This window comes from Aquarana catesbeiana, linkage group LG03, assembly GCF_042186555.1.
Source record: "Aquarana catesbeiana isolate 2022-GZ linkage group LG03, ASM4218655v1, whole genome shotgun sequence".
NCBI lineage: Eukaryota > Metazoa > Chordata > Amphibia > Anura > Ranidae > Aquarana > Aquarana catesbeiana.
The window spans coordinates 127,575,798-127,593,296 of record NC_133326.1 but is presented as its reverse complement, the minus strand read 5'-3'; the positions used below and the strand labels follow the sequence as shown (position 1 = coordinate 127,593,296).

Genomic DNA, 17,499 nt, shown 5'->3' with positions numbered 1-17,499 from the left:
TTTCTGTCAGGGGAGAGGAGACATATAGTTTGTTCCTAGTAAGTAGGAACAATTATATGTCTCCTCTCCCAGTCAGTCCTCAACCCATACAGTTAGAAACACTAACTAGGGAACACATTTAAACCCTTAATCGCCCCCTAGTGTTAACCCCTTCCCTACCAGTGACATTTACACATTAGTCGGTGCATTTTTATATCACTGATCGCTGTATAAATGTTAATGGTCCCAAAAATGTGTCAAAAGTGTCCGATCTGTCCGCCGCAATTTCGCAGTACAGGCAGTCCCTGAGTTACGAACACCCGAGTTACGAACGACTTCTACTTACGAACGGCCTCAAATGCCGGCCACATGTGCTCCACGCGGGTCCTGGATACCTTTCGAGCACTTCCGAACACATCCCACACTGCCGTACTACGCCTCAGATAACAAAACAAGCGCCTGGAACATCCCACATCCATGCACAGGCAGCAGTTACACTTACAAACGCAGTGTTCCGACCGGAAGTTACACTTACAAATACAGTGTTGCGACTTACGAACAACTTCGACTAACGAACAAACCTACAGTCCCTATTGTGTTCGTAACTCAGGGACTGCCTGTACTGCTAAAAATCACAGAGATCACCGCCATTACTAGTAAAAAAAAAATAAAAAAACAAAAATGTACTAAAAATGCCATATATCTTTCCCATACTTTGTAGACGCTATAACTTTTGCGCAAACCAATCAATATACACTTATTGCAATTTTTTTTTACCAAAAATATGTCGAAGGATATATATTGGCCTAAACTGATGAAGAAATCGTTTTTTAAAAATATTTTTGTGGATATTTATTATAGCAAAAAATAAAAAATATTGTTTTTTTTTAAATTGTTGTTCTTTATTTGTTTATAGCGCAAAAAAGAAAATCCACAGAGGTGATCAAATACCACCAAAAGAAAGCTCTATTTGTGGGAAAAAAAGGACGCAAATTTTGTTTGGGTACAGCGTTGCACGACCGCGCAATTGTCATTTAAAGCGATGCAGTGCCAAATTGTGAAAAAATACACTGGTCAGGAAGGGGGTAAAATCTTCCGGGGCTGAAGCAGTTGAAGTGATATTACACCCAAAAGCAAAACTGTAATATATTACACCTTACCAATCCCTAGATGTGATGGCTGAATTGGTTTACCTTTTTTAGACTTTTTTCCCTTAATTTCACCTGGTGATCCTGCCAGTAACACAAAGCCTGTCTTATGCCGTGTACACACGAGCGGAATGTCCGACAGAAAAAGTCAGACGGAAGCTTTTCATTGTATATTCCGATCAGACTCTTTTTTAAGAAAATTCTGACGGGCCTAGAAATAGAACATGTTCTAAATATTTCCGACGGAACCAATTCCTATCGGGAAAACCACTCGTCTGTATGCTGTTCCTACAGACCAAAAACGATGCATGCTCTGAAGCAAGTACGAGACGGAAACTATTGGCTACTGGCTATTGAACTTCCTTTTTCTAGTCCCGTCGTACGTGTTGTACGTTACCGCGATCTTGACGGTCGGACTTTGGTTTGACCGTGTATAGGCAAGACCGCTTGAATGGAATTCCGTCAGAGTTCAGTCGGAGAAACCTTCGGAGTTTATTCCGACAGCAAAACCGGTCATGTGTACAGGGCATTAGGGTAACTGCATTCAGGATGAAGTAGTAAAGCAAACCCCTTAGGACAGTGGCATCGTCAGTTGGGGGAAAGGGTAGTGTGATAGACTATAGCAGAAAGCTCTAAAGCTAGCTCGATATGTAGACTAAAATTACTAAAACAGGGTATGGTGAAAACAATGGGAGAAGGGCTACACCATGCAGAGTAGACGGTGAGCAGAACGAGAACAGGAGGGAGAGATTACATCCTGCTACTTTTATTTGTCACTGTGTTTGCAGTGAACAAAATGTACGTTACACAGAACATGTAATAATACGATCTTTGACTATAAACCCACAGGAAAATAAAAGATTGCAGTAAGAAAAAGTATGAAGAGCCAAGGAAGAATATTACATTAGACATCTTAAGCAGGGCAATAGTATGATGCTGGAACCCTTTCAAAATATGACATTTGTTTCTGCACTCACCACTTCTTCGTCCGACAGTTCCCGGCCCTGGATGCTGCTGTTCTCGCGTACTGCTAGCTGGTGTTTCTTTCCTTTAATATGGCTGAACAGGTAAACCTCAGAGGAAATCTGCCGCAAAAGAAGATTCAACCTTTTAGTTGATAATTAACATATATTTTTTATTAAAGATACATAATCGCGCTGCCCTTTAGCAGACATACGGCTGTGAAACTAATTGTTAATGGCACCCCCACACATCTGCAAATGCTGATGTTTTCACATGTGCCACGGCACCATGCAGTTTAATGTAGCACGTTTTTGGAAAAGAGTCAGAGACTTCTTTTCTGTTTTTCTCACACATAGGGGAGGCCAGTGCAATAAATGCCTATGGTTGATTGCATCTATAGGTTTGAACCAAGCCTAAGTGTCTGTACCTGTTCTATAGTCCTCTTCAGGATTACTGACAAAACAGTATGAAGCACAGTCTCCTGACACGTGAGTTCTCTGCAGATGTTACATGAAATACTGCACCCCACTATCCCCGGCTCCAAGCTTTTCTGATCTTTGTACAAAAAAAAATGATACTTCTTATGGGTTATTTAAGTTCAGTCCCAAACCATATCCAGGTAACTCTTTATCTACTAACAACAACATGCTAAATAAACAAAAAACAGGTAATAAATTGTTTTACAATGCTTAGATACACCCTTTTGGCTCCCCCATACTATTAAAAAGGATGGTTGGTAGGTCTAATAAATGCAACCTTTAACAAGCTCCGCAAAAGAACAAAGAACACAAAATCAAGAGGTATTTGTTTGTATGTGGGCCAAAATATGGAAGCTCATCACCCACATGAAGGACTTGTTTCTGATCTGTTCTGGTCTAACACAGTACAGCGCAAAAAAAAAAAAAAAAATCCATATTATTTATTTCCAGTAACTATTTGTGTAACAGAAAAAAAATGTTGTGATGTGCTGTGCTGTTCTGTGCTGTAAATGTATTAGGTAAAGGTAGGGAGCAGAGAAGCTGGGAAATGGGATGCAGCAAAAAAACATAGTTCTCGGTTTTTTATTTTGCACTAGTCTAAAATATTTTATTACTGCAGAAAGTCAAAAATGTATATTTTAACACAGCATTATGAATGTATTAAACAAGAAATATAAAGCTGGAAGACGTGTATCTTTGCAGCTCTAGGGAACAAAGAAATTGTAAGCGGGAGATCATGGGATCATGACTTGCACGTACAACCTGTGCATAAACAAGGGAAACAGGGGGCACAAGGATACAGAGATTGATAAAATATGTGAAACATGGGAGTCCATTGTGTCAAGGGAGCAAAGCTGATAGGTAAGCAGAAAAAAATGTTTATACAGTGGATAAAAATAATAAATAAATAATAATAAATAAAAATATATATATACACACCCCTGTTAAAAAGTCAGGTTTCTGTGATGCAAAAAATTTAGACAAAGATAAATACTTTCAGAATTTTTTCCACCTTAAATGTGACCTATAAACTGTACAACTCAGTTGAAAAACAAACTGAAATATTTTAGTGGGGGGGGAAGTAAAAATAAAAAAGCTAAATAATGTGGTTGCATAAATGTGTACGCCCTCTTATAACTGGGGATGTAGCTGTGTTCAAAATTAAGCAATCACATTCAAACTCATGTTAAATAGGAGTCAGTGCACACCTGTCATCATGTAAAGTGCCTCTGATTAACCACAAATAAAGTTCAGCTGTTCTAGTAGGTCTTTCCTGACATTTTCTTAGTCGCATCCTACAGCAAATGCCATGGTCCACAGAGAGCTTCCAAAGCATCAGAGGGATCTCATTGTTAAAAGGTATCCGTCAGGCATTAGATATACCATGGAACACAGTGAAGACAGTCATCATCAAGTGGAGAAAATACGGCACAACAGTGACATTATCGAGAACAGGACGTACCTCCAAAATGGATGAAAAGACGAGAAGAAAACTGGTCAGGGAGACTGCCATGAGGGCTACGGCAACATTAAATGGAGCTGCAGGAATATCTGGCAAGTACTGGCTGCGTGGTACACATGACAACAATCTCCTGTATTTTTCATATGTCTGGGCTATGGGGTAGAGTGGCAAGATGGAAGCCTTTTCTTATGAAGAAAAACATCCATGCCCAGCTAAATTTTGCAAAAACACATCTGAAGTCTCCCAAAAGCATGTGGGAAAATGTTTTATGGTCTGATGAAACCAAGGTTGATCTTTTTGGCCATAATTCCAAAAGATGTGTTTGGTGCAAAAACAACACTGCACATCACCAAAAGAACACCATACCCACTGGGAAGTATGGTGGTGGCTGCATCATGCTTTGGGGCTGTTTTTCTTCAGTTGGAACAGGGGCCTTAGTCAAGGTAGAGGGAATTATCAAAAGTTCCAAATACCAGTCAATATTGGCACAAAACCTTCAAGCTTCTACTAGAAAGCTGAACATGAACAGGAACTTCATCGTTCAGCATGACAACGACCCAAAGTTTTGGAATGGCCCAGCCAGAGCCCAGACTTGAATCCCATTGAAAATCTCTGGGGTGATCTGAAAAGGGCTGTGCACAGGAGATGTCCTTGCAATCTGACATATTTGGAGTGTTTTTGCAAAGAAGAGTGGGCAAATATTGCTAAGTCAAGATGTGCCATGCTCATACCCAAAAAGACTGGGTGCTGTAATAAAAATCAAAAGGTGCTTCAACAAAGTGTTAGTTTAAGGGTGTGCACACTTATGCAACCATTTTTTTTATTTTTACTTCCCCCTAAAAGATTTCAGTTTGTTTTTCAATTGAGTTGTACAGTTTGTAGGTCACAATAAAAGGTGGAAAAAGATCTGAAATAATTTATCTTCGTCTCATTTTTTTACATCACAGAAACCTGACATTTTAATATGGGTGTGTAGACTTTTTATATCAACTGTATATGTTAATGACTGTTATCATTTGGACAACAGGCCCCATTCTCACTTAGTGATTTGGAATTGCAGTAAAACACACAACGTTTGGATGTCATAATTCTTAATGGCACCCCAAGCGTGGTATGATCTTGCTGCGATTGTCGCATGACAGAAATGCAAGGAAATTGTGGCAAAGCGTGCCTTTAAACATCGTGCTAAGCTTGTCAACCAAAAAGGAGCAGAAGTTTCTTTTGAAAACGTATGGGATGTATGACATAATTTTGGCCTAGGCAAGAGACCAAGAAGAAACTGGAGAAAGTGCCCATGCCTGCTGCCCAGCTTGATGTGCCTGCTGCCCAGCTTGATGTGCCTGCTGCCCAGCTTGATGTGCCCGTGCCTGCTGCCCAGCTTGATGTGCCCGTGCCTGCTGCCCAGCTTGAAGTGCCGTGCCTGCTGCCCAGCTTGAAGTGCCGTGCCTGCTGCCCAGCTTGAAGTGCCCGTGCCTGCTGCCCAGCTTGAAGTGCCCATGCTTGCTGCTCAGCTTGAAGTGCCCGTGCCTGCTGCCCAGCTTGAAGTGCCCATGCCTGCTGCTCAGCTTGAAGTTCCTCTGTCCGCTGCCCAGCTTGATGTGCCTACTGCCCTGCTTGATGTGCCTGCTGTTCCCCCGCTTGATGTGCCTGCTGCCCAGCCTGATGTGCCTGCTGTCAGCAACTGGAGTGATTCATTATCCAACAGTGTTTCCACAGCGGAAGGCTTGGAAGCAGTTAAGGCCACAGACAGAACAAGCACGGAGTCTGAAGGCACAATATTGTGTTTATGGCCTCTGCATTGGGGTCAAATATTAACTGGTAAATCTGCATCATAAGGTCTTGAATGACTGTAGTTAAAAACTCCCACTGAGAGAGGAGAAGGCCCAGAAAAAACTTGATGAAGCAAGGAGTACTCCAAGGAGGGGATACACTAACACCAATGGGCAACATGACTCCCAGTGGCTCAAGGTAGAAGACTAGGCCTCTAGTACACATAGAACCTGGGCCAGTGGTAGTTAGCAGACAGTTCTCAAGACCGATGGGCTGACTGGCCAGAGGTGACCAAGCATCACTGCAGGTTGCATCACAGTTACACGTGGCTCTTGTAGCAGGAGCAGGAGAAATGCTTTCTCGATGCTGTCTGGCAGACAAGAGAGTACAGAGTGCACACATGCAACACTCCACCCAGTGTAATAAAGTCAGCAATCAGTCCCACAGCATTACCCCTTCAAAGGCAAGCCCACAGGAAAGGAGATAACAATTAGGCGCCCAGCAGCTAATTAAAACGAGGGAGCTTGCAGTGCCAAGTCCGGATGGCCTACTCACATGAGTAGGTCTTCAGACACAGAGGCAATGCCAACAGCTCTGGGCGAACAGACCTCCTGCAGCTATGGGGAGATGATTTTTGATTGAAGAGAAAAAAGAGTTGCTATAAAAAAAGTTTAAAGAGGAACTGCAGTCTGCTCACATAATTTGTAATAAAAACATCTTTGCTATCCTGAGGCTTCCCTCCAACCACTTTGCATATTATTTTATATATACTGTGATTCTGTACTTGCCAAATAAGCTGCAGAAATCTCCCTCCACTAAGTCTGGCTGCCTCCCTTCCTGGCAAACTCTCACAAGAGTGAGAGAGAGAGAGCTATGCATGATGTCATAAGCCTAGGCTAATGACCAGACAGGAACAGGAAGTGGGCTGTATAAGGTATTCACTGGCAGAAAAAAAAATGCTTTACTACCCAAGGTAAAACTAACAAGAGCAGAAGATTTAATAGATGAAAAGTTGAAGAAATGACTGAAGGTCTGCTTTAAGTCTTGAATCAGCAGAGCTAGTAAAGGATGTCCATCCTCCTAAAACACTAACAACAAAAATGATGCATGGTTGTAGTAGGAGGCATTACCCCAGGGCTGATCTGTTTGGGCAAGAAAAAAAGGGATCTGAACTTACCTTTAAATCCCAATCTTGGAGTGCAGTACAGGACACAGACTGGAAATTCACAGACTCTGGATTATAGGCTGCTACACTCAGGATCTTCGCAGGACAAAGTAAATTTAGAGGCCACAATGTCCAATCGAAGGTACACTAGTGAAGAGGCCTACACGTTTCTGAGCATGACAGATAGTGAAGAGGAAGTCACCCATCTGTCAGATTCAGGCTCAGAATATGATCGTGTAGACAGCAGTGGCACCCTGATAATGCTGTTGTTGAGGTGCAAGAACCGCAGGGCTCTGGTAAGGAGCAGAGAGCCAGTACTAGTGCCGCTCATCCTTCTGGTGAACTGGCAAGCACCAGCGGCCTAGTACACCCTGGTCGCAGTCAAACCAGCACTGCAGTATCATGTGGTGACGTGGCGAGTCCCATAAGTGCAGTTGCAGAACTAGTGTCCTGCAGCCACCAAGAAGACAAAGACAGGCCCATCGAGCTCATAGTGCCCTTCCTGCTGCATTTGCCAATCCGAATTGGGAGCCCATCACTTCAGCAATACCCGTACTTCCTCCATTCACTGGCCAACCCGGAATTCAGGTGGAAACAGTTGATTTTACGTCACTTGATTTTTATTCGCGGTTTTTCACGGAAGATCTCTATAGATCTATTGTGGACCAAAGCAATTTGTATGCTGGTCAATTCATCACCGCTAATCTCCAGTTGACCCTTGCCAGAGATTGGAGATCTATCACAGTCTCCGAATTTAAGACCTTTCTGGGCCTATCCCTCCTCATGGGCATAACTAAAAAAATAGGATTTTTTAAAACAGCTTACCTGTAAAATCCTTTTCTTTCAAAGGACATCACGGGACACAGAGCCACAGTAATTACTGATGGGTTATATAGGTATCACTGGTGATTGGACACTGGCACACCCTATCAGGAAGTTCAACCCCCTATATAATCCCTCCCCCTTGCAGGGATACCTCAGTTTTGTAGCCAAGCAATATAGTGTATTAGAAGAGGGGCGGGACCTCTGTGTCCCGTGATGTCCTTCGAAAGAAAAGAATTTTACAGGTAAGCTGTTTTAAAAAATCCTATTTTCTTTCTCGAACATCACGGGACACAGAGCCACAGTAATTACTGATGGGATGTCCCAGAGCAATGCTACCTGAGGGGGGGGGGAAACCACGACCAAGTAGGGTGCAATCAGACCTGAGGACCCTGTACCGCTGCCTGCAGCACACTACGCCCAAAGGCGATATCCTCATGCCTTCTCACATCCACCTGATAGAATCTGGTGAGTGTATGAACTGAAGACCAGGTTGCGGCCTTGCAGATTTGAGCCATAGAGGCCTGGTGATGCACTGCCCAAGAAGCACCAATAGCCCTTGTGGAATGTGCCCTGATCTGAAACGGAGGAATCTTCTGTTTCAAACCGTAAGCTTGAATGATCAACTGTCGAATCCATTTAGAAATGGTAGCTTTTGACGCTGCCTGTCCTCTATTGGGACCCTCTGGCAGCACAAACAAAACATCCGTCTTGCGGATCTGAGCAGTTGCCCCTAGATAGGCCTTAACTGCTCTTACTACATCCAACGAATGTAGAGATCTCTCTTCCGGAGAAAAGGGATCTGGAAAAAAGGAAGGTAGAACAATGTCTTGGTTTAAATGAAAATCAGAAACCACCTTCGGTAAAAAACTAGGATGAGGGCGTAGTACCACTCTATCCCTGTGTATAATCAAATAAGGCTCCTTACAGGAAAGAGCTGCTAATTCTGATACTCTTCTAGCAGAAGAGATGGCCCACCAGAAAAATTAATTTCCTTGTCAACAAGACCAAAGGAATCTGACTTATGGGTTCAAAAGGCTGTTTCTGTAACACAGCCAGGACCAAGTTCAAGTCCCAGGGGTTTAGGGGCGCTTTAACCGGAGGATTAAGACGCATTACCCCCTGCATAAAGTTTCGGACCAAAGAATGCGAAGCAAGTGGCCGCTGAAATAATACTGATAAAGCAGAGACCTGGCCCTTGATGGTACTCAAGGCCAGCTTCATCTCTAATCCCATCTGTGGAAAATCAAGGATTCTACCTATGACATATTTCCTGGGATGCCAACCTCTGGATTCACACCAGGTTATATAAGCCTTCCAGACTCTATGATAAATCATCCTGGAGGCTGGCTTCCTTGCATTAATCAAGGTAGATATGACAGGACCTGAGAGCCCACGACTCTTCAGAACGTGGGTCTCAATAGCCAAACCGTCAAATTTAGCGTTTGTAAGGCAGGATGGAACACTGGACCTTGAGATAACAGGTCTGGGCGTACCGGTAGGGTCCACGGGGAACCTACCGTCATCCTTACTATTTCTGCATACCAAGTCCTTCTGGGCCAAGCGGGGGCCACCAGAAGTACCGGCTTCCTTTCCTGCCTGATCCTGCGAAGGAGTCGTGGTAGTAGCAGAATAGGCGGGAATGCGTAAATCAGTGAGAACCGATGCCACGGAATCACCAACGCATCCGTCCCGCATGCAAGAGGATCTTTTGTCCTTGCCACAAATCTGTCTATCTTTTTCTTGAATCGGGATGCAAAGAGATCTACATCTGGAACCCCCCATCTTTGGCATATGGCCCAAAAGACGTCGGGATGCAGAGACCATTCCCCTGGAAGTAACTGCTGGCGACTTAGATAGTCCGCCTGCCAATTCTCTATTCCCGGGATGAAAACTGCCGATATGCATGGCACATGCATCTCTGCCCAGACTAAGATCTGGTTCACCTCTTTTTGAGCAGCTCGGCTCCGGGTGCCTCCCTGATGATTGACATAAGCCACTGCTGTGGCATTGTCGGACTGGATCCTGACCGGACAACCCTGTAGCCTGATAGTCCAGGCCTTTAGAGCTAGATGTATTGCCCGGATCTCCAGAATGTTGATGGGTAAGGTCCTCTCTGTCTTGGACCATACCCCTTGGACCGCAGCCTGTTCCAGAACTGCTCCCCAACCTGACAGACTGGCATCTGTTGTTACCACCGTCCAGGTAACCGGTAGAAAGGATTTCCCCTTCTGCAGGTTTTCGGGTATGAGCCACCAATTGAGGCTCTGACGCACCGCATGCGACAGGTGCATCGGAAAGTCTAATGCCTGAACCTTCTTCTTCCAGGTCGACAGAATACTGTGTTGCAGCATTCTTGAGTGAAACTGAGCATAGGGAACTGCTTTGAATGAAGACACCATCTTCCCTAGTAGCCTCATACAAAGGCGGACTGAGGGACCCTTCTTGGTCCTTACTGTCAGAATCAGCTCTCTCAAAGCAGTGATCTTTGCCTGGGGTAGAAATATTTTCTCCTGGCTTGTATCTATAATCAGACCTAAATACTCCAGTCTTCTTACTGGTTTTAGGAAAGACTTTTCTAAGTTGAGGATCCAACCCAGGTGTTCTAGATACCTGACCGTGGTCCTCAAGTTTCCATTCAAAGAGGCTACCGACCGGTCTATCAAGAGCAGGTCGTCTAGGTATGCTATGACAGCTATACCCTGAGCCCTTAATCTGGCCAGAGGAGGAGCCAAGATCTTTGTGAACACTCGTGGTGCAGTGGCTATCCCGAAAGGCAGAGCCACAAACTGGAAATGGCGCCCTCCTACCTCGAAGCGCAGAAACTTCTGATGAGCAGGAAAAATGGGCACATGCAGATATGCATCTCTGATGTCTATTGATGCCAGAAATTCTCCTCCCTGCAGGGTGGGAACTACTGTTCGAATTGATTCCATGCGGAAGGATTGAATCCTTAGGAATCGGTTCAGATCCCTTAAGTCCAGAATGGGCCTGACATCCCCATTTGGCTTTTGGACCGTAAAAAGGTTGGAATAGAAGCCCAATCCCTGGTCCTTTGCGGGAACTATCATAATGACCTCCTGCGACAAAAGTCGCTCTAACGCTAGAAGGAGCGACTGCTTCTTCTCTGGGTCTCCGGGAACATTTGATCTGAGGAACCGAGGAGAGGGGAATTCCTGAAACTCCAGCTTGTACCCTAAGGTTACCGTGGAGATTACCCATCTGTCCAGGAAGTCCTCCTGCCAGAGCTCTGAGAACTGTCACAGTCTTCCCCCCACTCGAGCGGGGGCGCCCCCTCATGCAGAGGTCTTAGTGTTTTGCCTAGTAGGCTTCTTTCCCCAGGACTTCTTTTGTCCCTGGGGTTGACTCTTGTCTCTGGACCCCGATGGAGGCGGCCGTCGAGACTGCCTGGAGGCTGAAGCCCCCGACGCTGGGGAAAGAGTCCGTTTGAAAGAGGGACGCTTACTCTTCTTCTTGACAGGTAAGAGAGTGCTTTTCCCACTAGAGATTCTCTTGATATAGTTATCCAAGTCCTCTCCAAACAACCTTGCACCACGAAATGGAAACCCAGCCAGTAGCTTCTTACATGGTGCTTCGGCTGACCAATTTTTCAACCATAGGTGTCTACGTATATGCACCAACCCCAGTGAAAGACGGGAGGTTTGCACGATAGAATCTCTAATGGCGTCAACCACAAAGCATAAGGCCGCTGGAAGGTTAGCAAACCCCTGGGCCTGCTGTTCAGGTAATACTTTGATGACCTGCTTAACATGGTCTCTTAAGTATTGACAGACTCCAATCGCTGCTACTGCAGGTTGGGCCACTGATCCTGCTAAGGAGAAAACATACTTCAATAGGGATTCCATCCTTTTATCTACAGGATCCCTGAGCATCTGAGCGTTGTCTACAGGACAAGTCAGGCTATTATTTACGGGGGAAATGGCGGCATCAATAGCCGGTATTCCCCACATTTTAATAAACTTTTCTTCCATCGGATAAAGTGTTGAAAACTTTCTCGGCGGAAAAAAACGTTTGTCTGGGTGATCCCACTCAGAATAAATGAGCTTTTCAAGTAAAGTATGAACAGGAAAAGCATGTGCTGCTTGGAAAGGTTTCAGTGACCCCAAAGCAGAAGAGGATTCTTTAGCAGTTTCAGGTATGGGCAACTTAAATGTGGAGCGGACCAATCCAGTGAGGATCTGCACTAAGACTTTCTCCTCTTGGGAAGTCGCAGAGGGTCCCTCTCCACCTGATTCCTCCGAAGAGGAATCATCCGTCCCATCCTGAACCTCTGAAAGGGATTCATCTCCTTTATCCCAGAGCTCCTCTGTCTGAGGGTCTTGGGGAACAGAGGAAAGCCTAGTGCGTTTTCTTCCACTGAGTGAAGACGTAATCACGGCCATTAATCTTTCCTCTAGACCATTAATGGTTGAGGAAAAAACCTCTTGTGTAATATATACAGGGGCTGAAGTGCCAGAAGCAGGTATAGCCCCTGACCCCGATGGCTCTCCCTGGCTAGCCGTCCCTGGCCCATCTTTAGGGGGGGAGGATGCTGCCGACAGGGGGCCCTCAGAACCTGAACGAGATCCCCTAGTGTCTCTGGTTCCTGGGGTGCTTGAACCTCTTCTACCCATAGTGCAAAGCAACAATGTGTGAGGTATACAAATGAACACTGCCCGCTGAACGATGTAGTCTGGCTAAAAGCCTTGCTACCCACTGCTCAGTCTGGTGTTACTTCAGTAAATGCTGCCTAGGAGAATGCCTGTGTCCCACCTTACATGCGACCGTCAGCTCTGTCTCTCAGAAGGCTGTGTGCACCTGTACAGAGTGCCTTTAATAGCCTGCAGCTGGCCTGAGTGGGAGTCTAAGCACCTGTGCTGACGTCCCGCCCCCTCCTCTACCGCCCCCCCCCCCCCCCCTCGAGTTTTGAAAAAAACGAGCGCTTCCCGTGCTGCCGACTCTCCTGTCATGCTTCTGGAGAAAGGCTGGGGATGGGGGGGGGGGAGGGAGAGAGGCTGGTAACAAGATCTGCCTGAACGGCTATCTTCAGAGATGGTGGCCATTAGGCCGCAGAGCCCGGGTGGTATAACCACTTTCTAGACCCCTGTGGCCCCTCTCTAGCCTGGGGGGGAACATTCAAACATGAGAAATCCCCCTTTCCATCTTACCTGTTTGCAGCCTGCTTGAGACGCTGGGACATAATCAGCGATGAAAACACCTGAGACAGACAGTCAGCATGTGCAGGTTTGTGCTCTTGGCAGCCCCCGGTGGTCACAATAGGCATAGCATGCATTTACCTTAAAGGAGAAAAGCCACTAGAACTCAAAAATTATGTGGAATCTCCTTTACCTTATCCAGCCGCAGGGTGCTGTTTACACAGACCCAATCTTCACCTCTCACGGTGGGCTCCGTTTGAAAAAACCGTCAGAGACTGGGGCCCCCATCAGTAGGGGGATCCAACAGTTCTGGGACCGTAAAGCACCTCGCCAGAAATTAGGAAGTTTAAAGCCATTTTCTGATCTGCGGGGTCCAGCTCTGTAAAAAGAGAAGCATTACGGGTAAAACCTCGTTTCTTCGGACACGAGGCCCGGGTACCATTCAATTCGGCCATGAAAAGACACTTTGAATGGATCCGGTTCGCCTGGCTTGCCCCAGTATAGGATCTTAGGATATTCCCTTTGGAGCTCAGCACAGGACATCTTTACACGTCCATCACCTAAGACACTGGCGTAAAAACTGAGGTATCCCTGCAAGGGGAGAGATTATATAGGGGGTTGAACTTCCTGATAGGGTGTGCCAGTGTCCAATCACCAGTGATACCTATATAACCCATCAGTAATTACTGTGGCTCTGTGTCCCGTGATGTTCGAGAAAGAAAAAACGTTTTTTTTCCCAAATTTTCGGTCTTTTTTTTTATTTGTTTAGCAGAAAATAAAAATCCCAGAGGTGATCAAATACCACCAAAAGAAAGCTCTATTTGTGGGAACAAAATGATAAAAACTTAGTTTGGGTACAGTGTAGAATGACCACGCAATTGTCATTCAAAATGCGACAGCGCTGAAAGCTGAAAATTGGTCTGGGCAGGAAGGTGTATAAGTGCCCTGTATTGAAGTGGTTAAATTCCAGGAAGAGATCGTCACAGCCATTCTGATTCCGGACGGTGCTGTGACCAACTTCCCAACGCAAATGCAGTAAGCCGGCTGCATGGGAGGCATTTTCTGTATGTCCTCCCTGGTACCCCTACCCAACGATCACCCCAATAGGCGTGACACCCGCTATTATTGTCCCTTCTGTCCTGACCATCTGGTCTTTGCATTGGTGAATGTTTTGAATGCTACCACACACTAGTGGAGTATTAGCGTAGGGTAGAGCACTGCACAGACTAGGACACACTTTGTTCTCTCTCTATTGTTCTGCTATTTTTGCTATGTTTTATCATGTTTGTTTTTCAGGTAAGCAATTCTTTATACTTTACTGTTTACTGTGTTTTATTGTTAACCATTATCTTCTTTTCAGGTACGCCATTCAGCTGCAGCACTGATTTATCCACTTATCTTGACAGCAACAGCGTTTGCTCTAAGGCTACGTAAATCAGCAACTCCAGTGCTGTGGGTGGTAATTTCACCATCACAGTTAAAAAAAAAAAAAAAAAGAGCATATATGGCGAAGCATGGGGGCAGGGGTGGAGGGGCAATTTGCCCCTAACAATAGGGGCGGATTTCCCCCATGCTTCGGCATATATTTTTTACTTTTTTTTTTTGGCACAGATTGTTGTGGTTATATTGAGTTAATGTTTTATTGTTACCATTGTTTGTTTTTCAGGTACACCATTCAGCTGCAGCACTGATTTATTTATCTTGACAGCAACAGTGTTTGCTCTCACGATATGTAAATCAGTGACTCCAGCGCTGTAGGAGGTGATTTCACCCCCACAAAAAAAAAAATTGTGCATTTATGCCCATCATTAGAAGTGGGTGGATGAAGGGAGGTTCTAATGTTAGGCATACCCACCTATCAATATCTTTTTTTTGTTCAGCCCACAAGCTGCATGAAAAGAAATAACATTACCATATATGCCCAACAAGGACCAGCAACGTACTGGTATGTTGCTGGACTTTGAGTGGTTATACAAGAATGAAGCCTGCAGGTTTAGGTATCATCTTGGTATCGTTCTTTTCAGCCAGCGGTCAACTTTCATGTAAAAGCAATCCTAGCGGCTACTTAGCCTCTAGACTGCTTTTACAAGCAGTGGGAGGGAACTCCCCCCCCCTCCTCCCGTCATCTTCCTTGGTTTACTCGGGCTCTCCTGTCCCACCGGGGAATCTGATAATGCAGCCAGTGGCTCCGCCAGCTGACCATAGAGCTGATCGAAGATCAGAATGGCTCCAATCATCTCTATGGCCTAGGAAACCGGAAGCTATGAGCATTTTATGACTTCGGTTTCGCCGGATGTAAACAGCGCCATTGGGAGATTGGGAAAGCATCTTATCACAGCGATCTTGGTGTGGTCAGATGCTGTGAGGGCAAAGGAGAAATCTAGGGTCTAATAGACCCAATTTTTTTTCAAAAAAAGAGTACCTGTCACTACCTATTGCCATCATAGGGGATATTTACATTCTCTGTGACAGCAATAAAAATGATTAAAAAACAAAAAATATGAAAGGAACAGTGTAAAAGTAAAATAAAAAAAGCAAAATAAATAATTAAGAAAAAAAAAAGCACCCCTGTCCCCCCGTGCTCGCACGCAAATGCAAACGCAAGCATTGCTCTCGTGTTATATGTAAACAGCAATTGCACCATGCATGTGAGGTATCACCGCGAAAGTCGGATTGGGGGGGAGGAATTTTAGCAGTAGACCTACTCTGTAAATCTAAAGCAGTAACCTGTAAAGGCTTTTAAAAATGTATGTAGTTTGTTGCCGCTGCACGGCTGTATGCAATTTTAAAGCATGTCATGTTTTGTATCTATGTACTCGGCATAAGATCATCTTTTATATTTTATCAAATATTTTGGCAATATAGTGTGTTTTAGTGCATTAAAATTAAAAAGTGTTTTTTTTTTTGTTTTTTTTTTAAATTGCGTTTAAAAAATCTCTGCGCAAATACTGTGTGAAAAAAAAAATTAAAACACCCACCATTTTAATCTGTAGAGCCTTTGCTTTAAAAAAAATATATAATGTTTGGGGGTTCAGAGTAATTTTCTAGCAAAAAAAAAAATATATTTTCCCATGTAAACAAAGTGTAAGTGGCTTTGTCTTCAAGTGGTTAGAAGAGTGTGGCATAAGCTTCTAATGTTGTGCATAAAATGCCAGGACAGTTCAAACCCCCCCCCCCCCCCCCCCCCAAAGAACCCTTTTTGGAAAGTAGACACCCCAAGCTATTTGCTGATAGGCATGTTGAGTTCATGGAATATTTTTTTTTTTTTTGCACAAAGTTGTCACTAAATTATATATTGCTCAAACATGCCATGGGCATATGTGGAATTACACCCCAAAATACATTTTGATGCTTCTCCTGAGTACGGGGATACCACATGTGTGAGACTTTTTGGGAGCCTAGCCATGTACAGGATCCCGAAAACCAATCATCGCCTTCAGGCTTTCTAAGGGCGTAAAATGGTGATTTCACTTCCTCACTACCTATCACAGTTTCGGAGGCCCTGAAATGTCAAGATAGCACAAAACCCCCACAAATGACCCCATTTTGAAAAGTAGACACTTCAAGCTATTTGCTGAGAGGCATGTTGTGTCCATGGAATATTTTATATTTTGCTACAAGTTTTGGGAAAATTAAAATTCTTTTTTTTTTACACAGTTGTCACTAAATGTTATATTGTTCAAACATGACATGGTTATATGTTCAATTACACCCAAAATACATTCTGCTGCTTCTCCTGAGTATGGGGATACCACGTGAGACTTTTTGGGAGCCTAGCCGCATACAGGACCCCAAAAACCAAGCACTGCTTTCTAAAGGCGTAAAATTGTGCTTTTACTCCTCACTACCTATCACTCAGCAAATAGCTTGGGATGTCTACTTTCCAAAATGGGGTCGTTTGGGGGGGGGGGTTTGTGCCATCTTGGCATTTCATGGCCTCCGAAACTGTTATAGGTAGTGAGGAGTGAAAAATTTACACCCTTAGAAATCCTGAAGGCGGTGATTGTTTTTTTCGGGGTCCTGTATGCGGCTAGACGCCAAAATGTCCTACACATGTGGTATCCCCGTACTCAGGAGAAGCAGCAGAGTGCATTTTGGGGTGTAATTTGCATATGCCCATGGCATATTTGAGCAATGTATCATTATAGTGACAACTTTGTAAATTAATTTTTTTTTGTCATTTTTCAATCACTTGAAAAAAAAATATTCACTGGGCTCAACATGCCTCTCAGCAATTTCCTTAGGGTGTCTACTTTCCAAAATGGGGTCATTTGGGTCGGGGGTTGTACTGCCCTGCCATTTTAGCACTTCAAGAAATGAGATAGCCAGTCATAAACTAAAAGCTGCGTAAATTCCAGAAAATGTGCCCTAATTTGTAGACGCTATAACTTTTGCGCAAACCAAAAAAATATAAGCTTATTGCATTTTTTTTACCCGAGACGTGTGGCTGAATGCTTTTTGACCTAAATGTATGACTAAAATTATGTTTATTGTATTTTTTTATAGCAAAAAGTAGAAAACATCATTTTTTTCAAAATTTCCGGTCTTTTTCCAT

At 44.3% G+C, this 17,499-nt stretch overlaps 1 protein-coding gene across 6 annotated transcripts in view; it reads right to left on the bottom strand.

The window, feature by feature from the left end:
* The window catches only part of SCAPER (S-phase cyclin A associated protein in the ER), a 500,548-nt gene that overhangs the window by 265,656 nt on the left and 217,393 nt on the right, over positions 1-17,499 (bottom strand). For all 6 annotated transcript variants that reach the window (XM_073619203.1, XM_073619204.1, XM_073619198.1 and 3 more), the window contains one exon: positions 2,105-2,212. In XM_073619203.1, the coding sequence (XP_073475304.1) occupies positions 2,105-2,212 (108 nt within the window). The remainder of the gene's footprint in view (positions 1-2,104; positions 2,213-17,499) is intronic.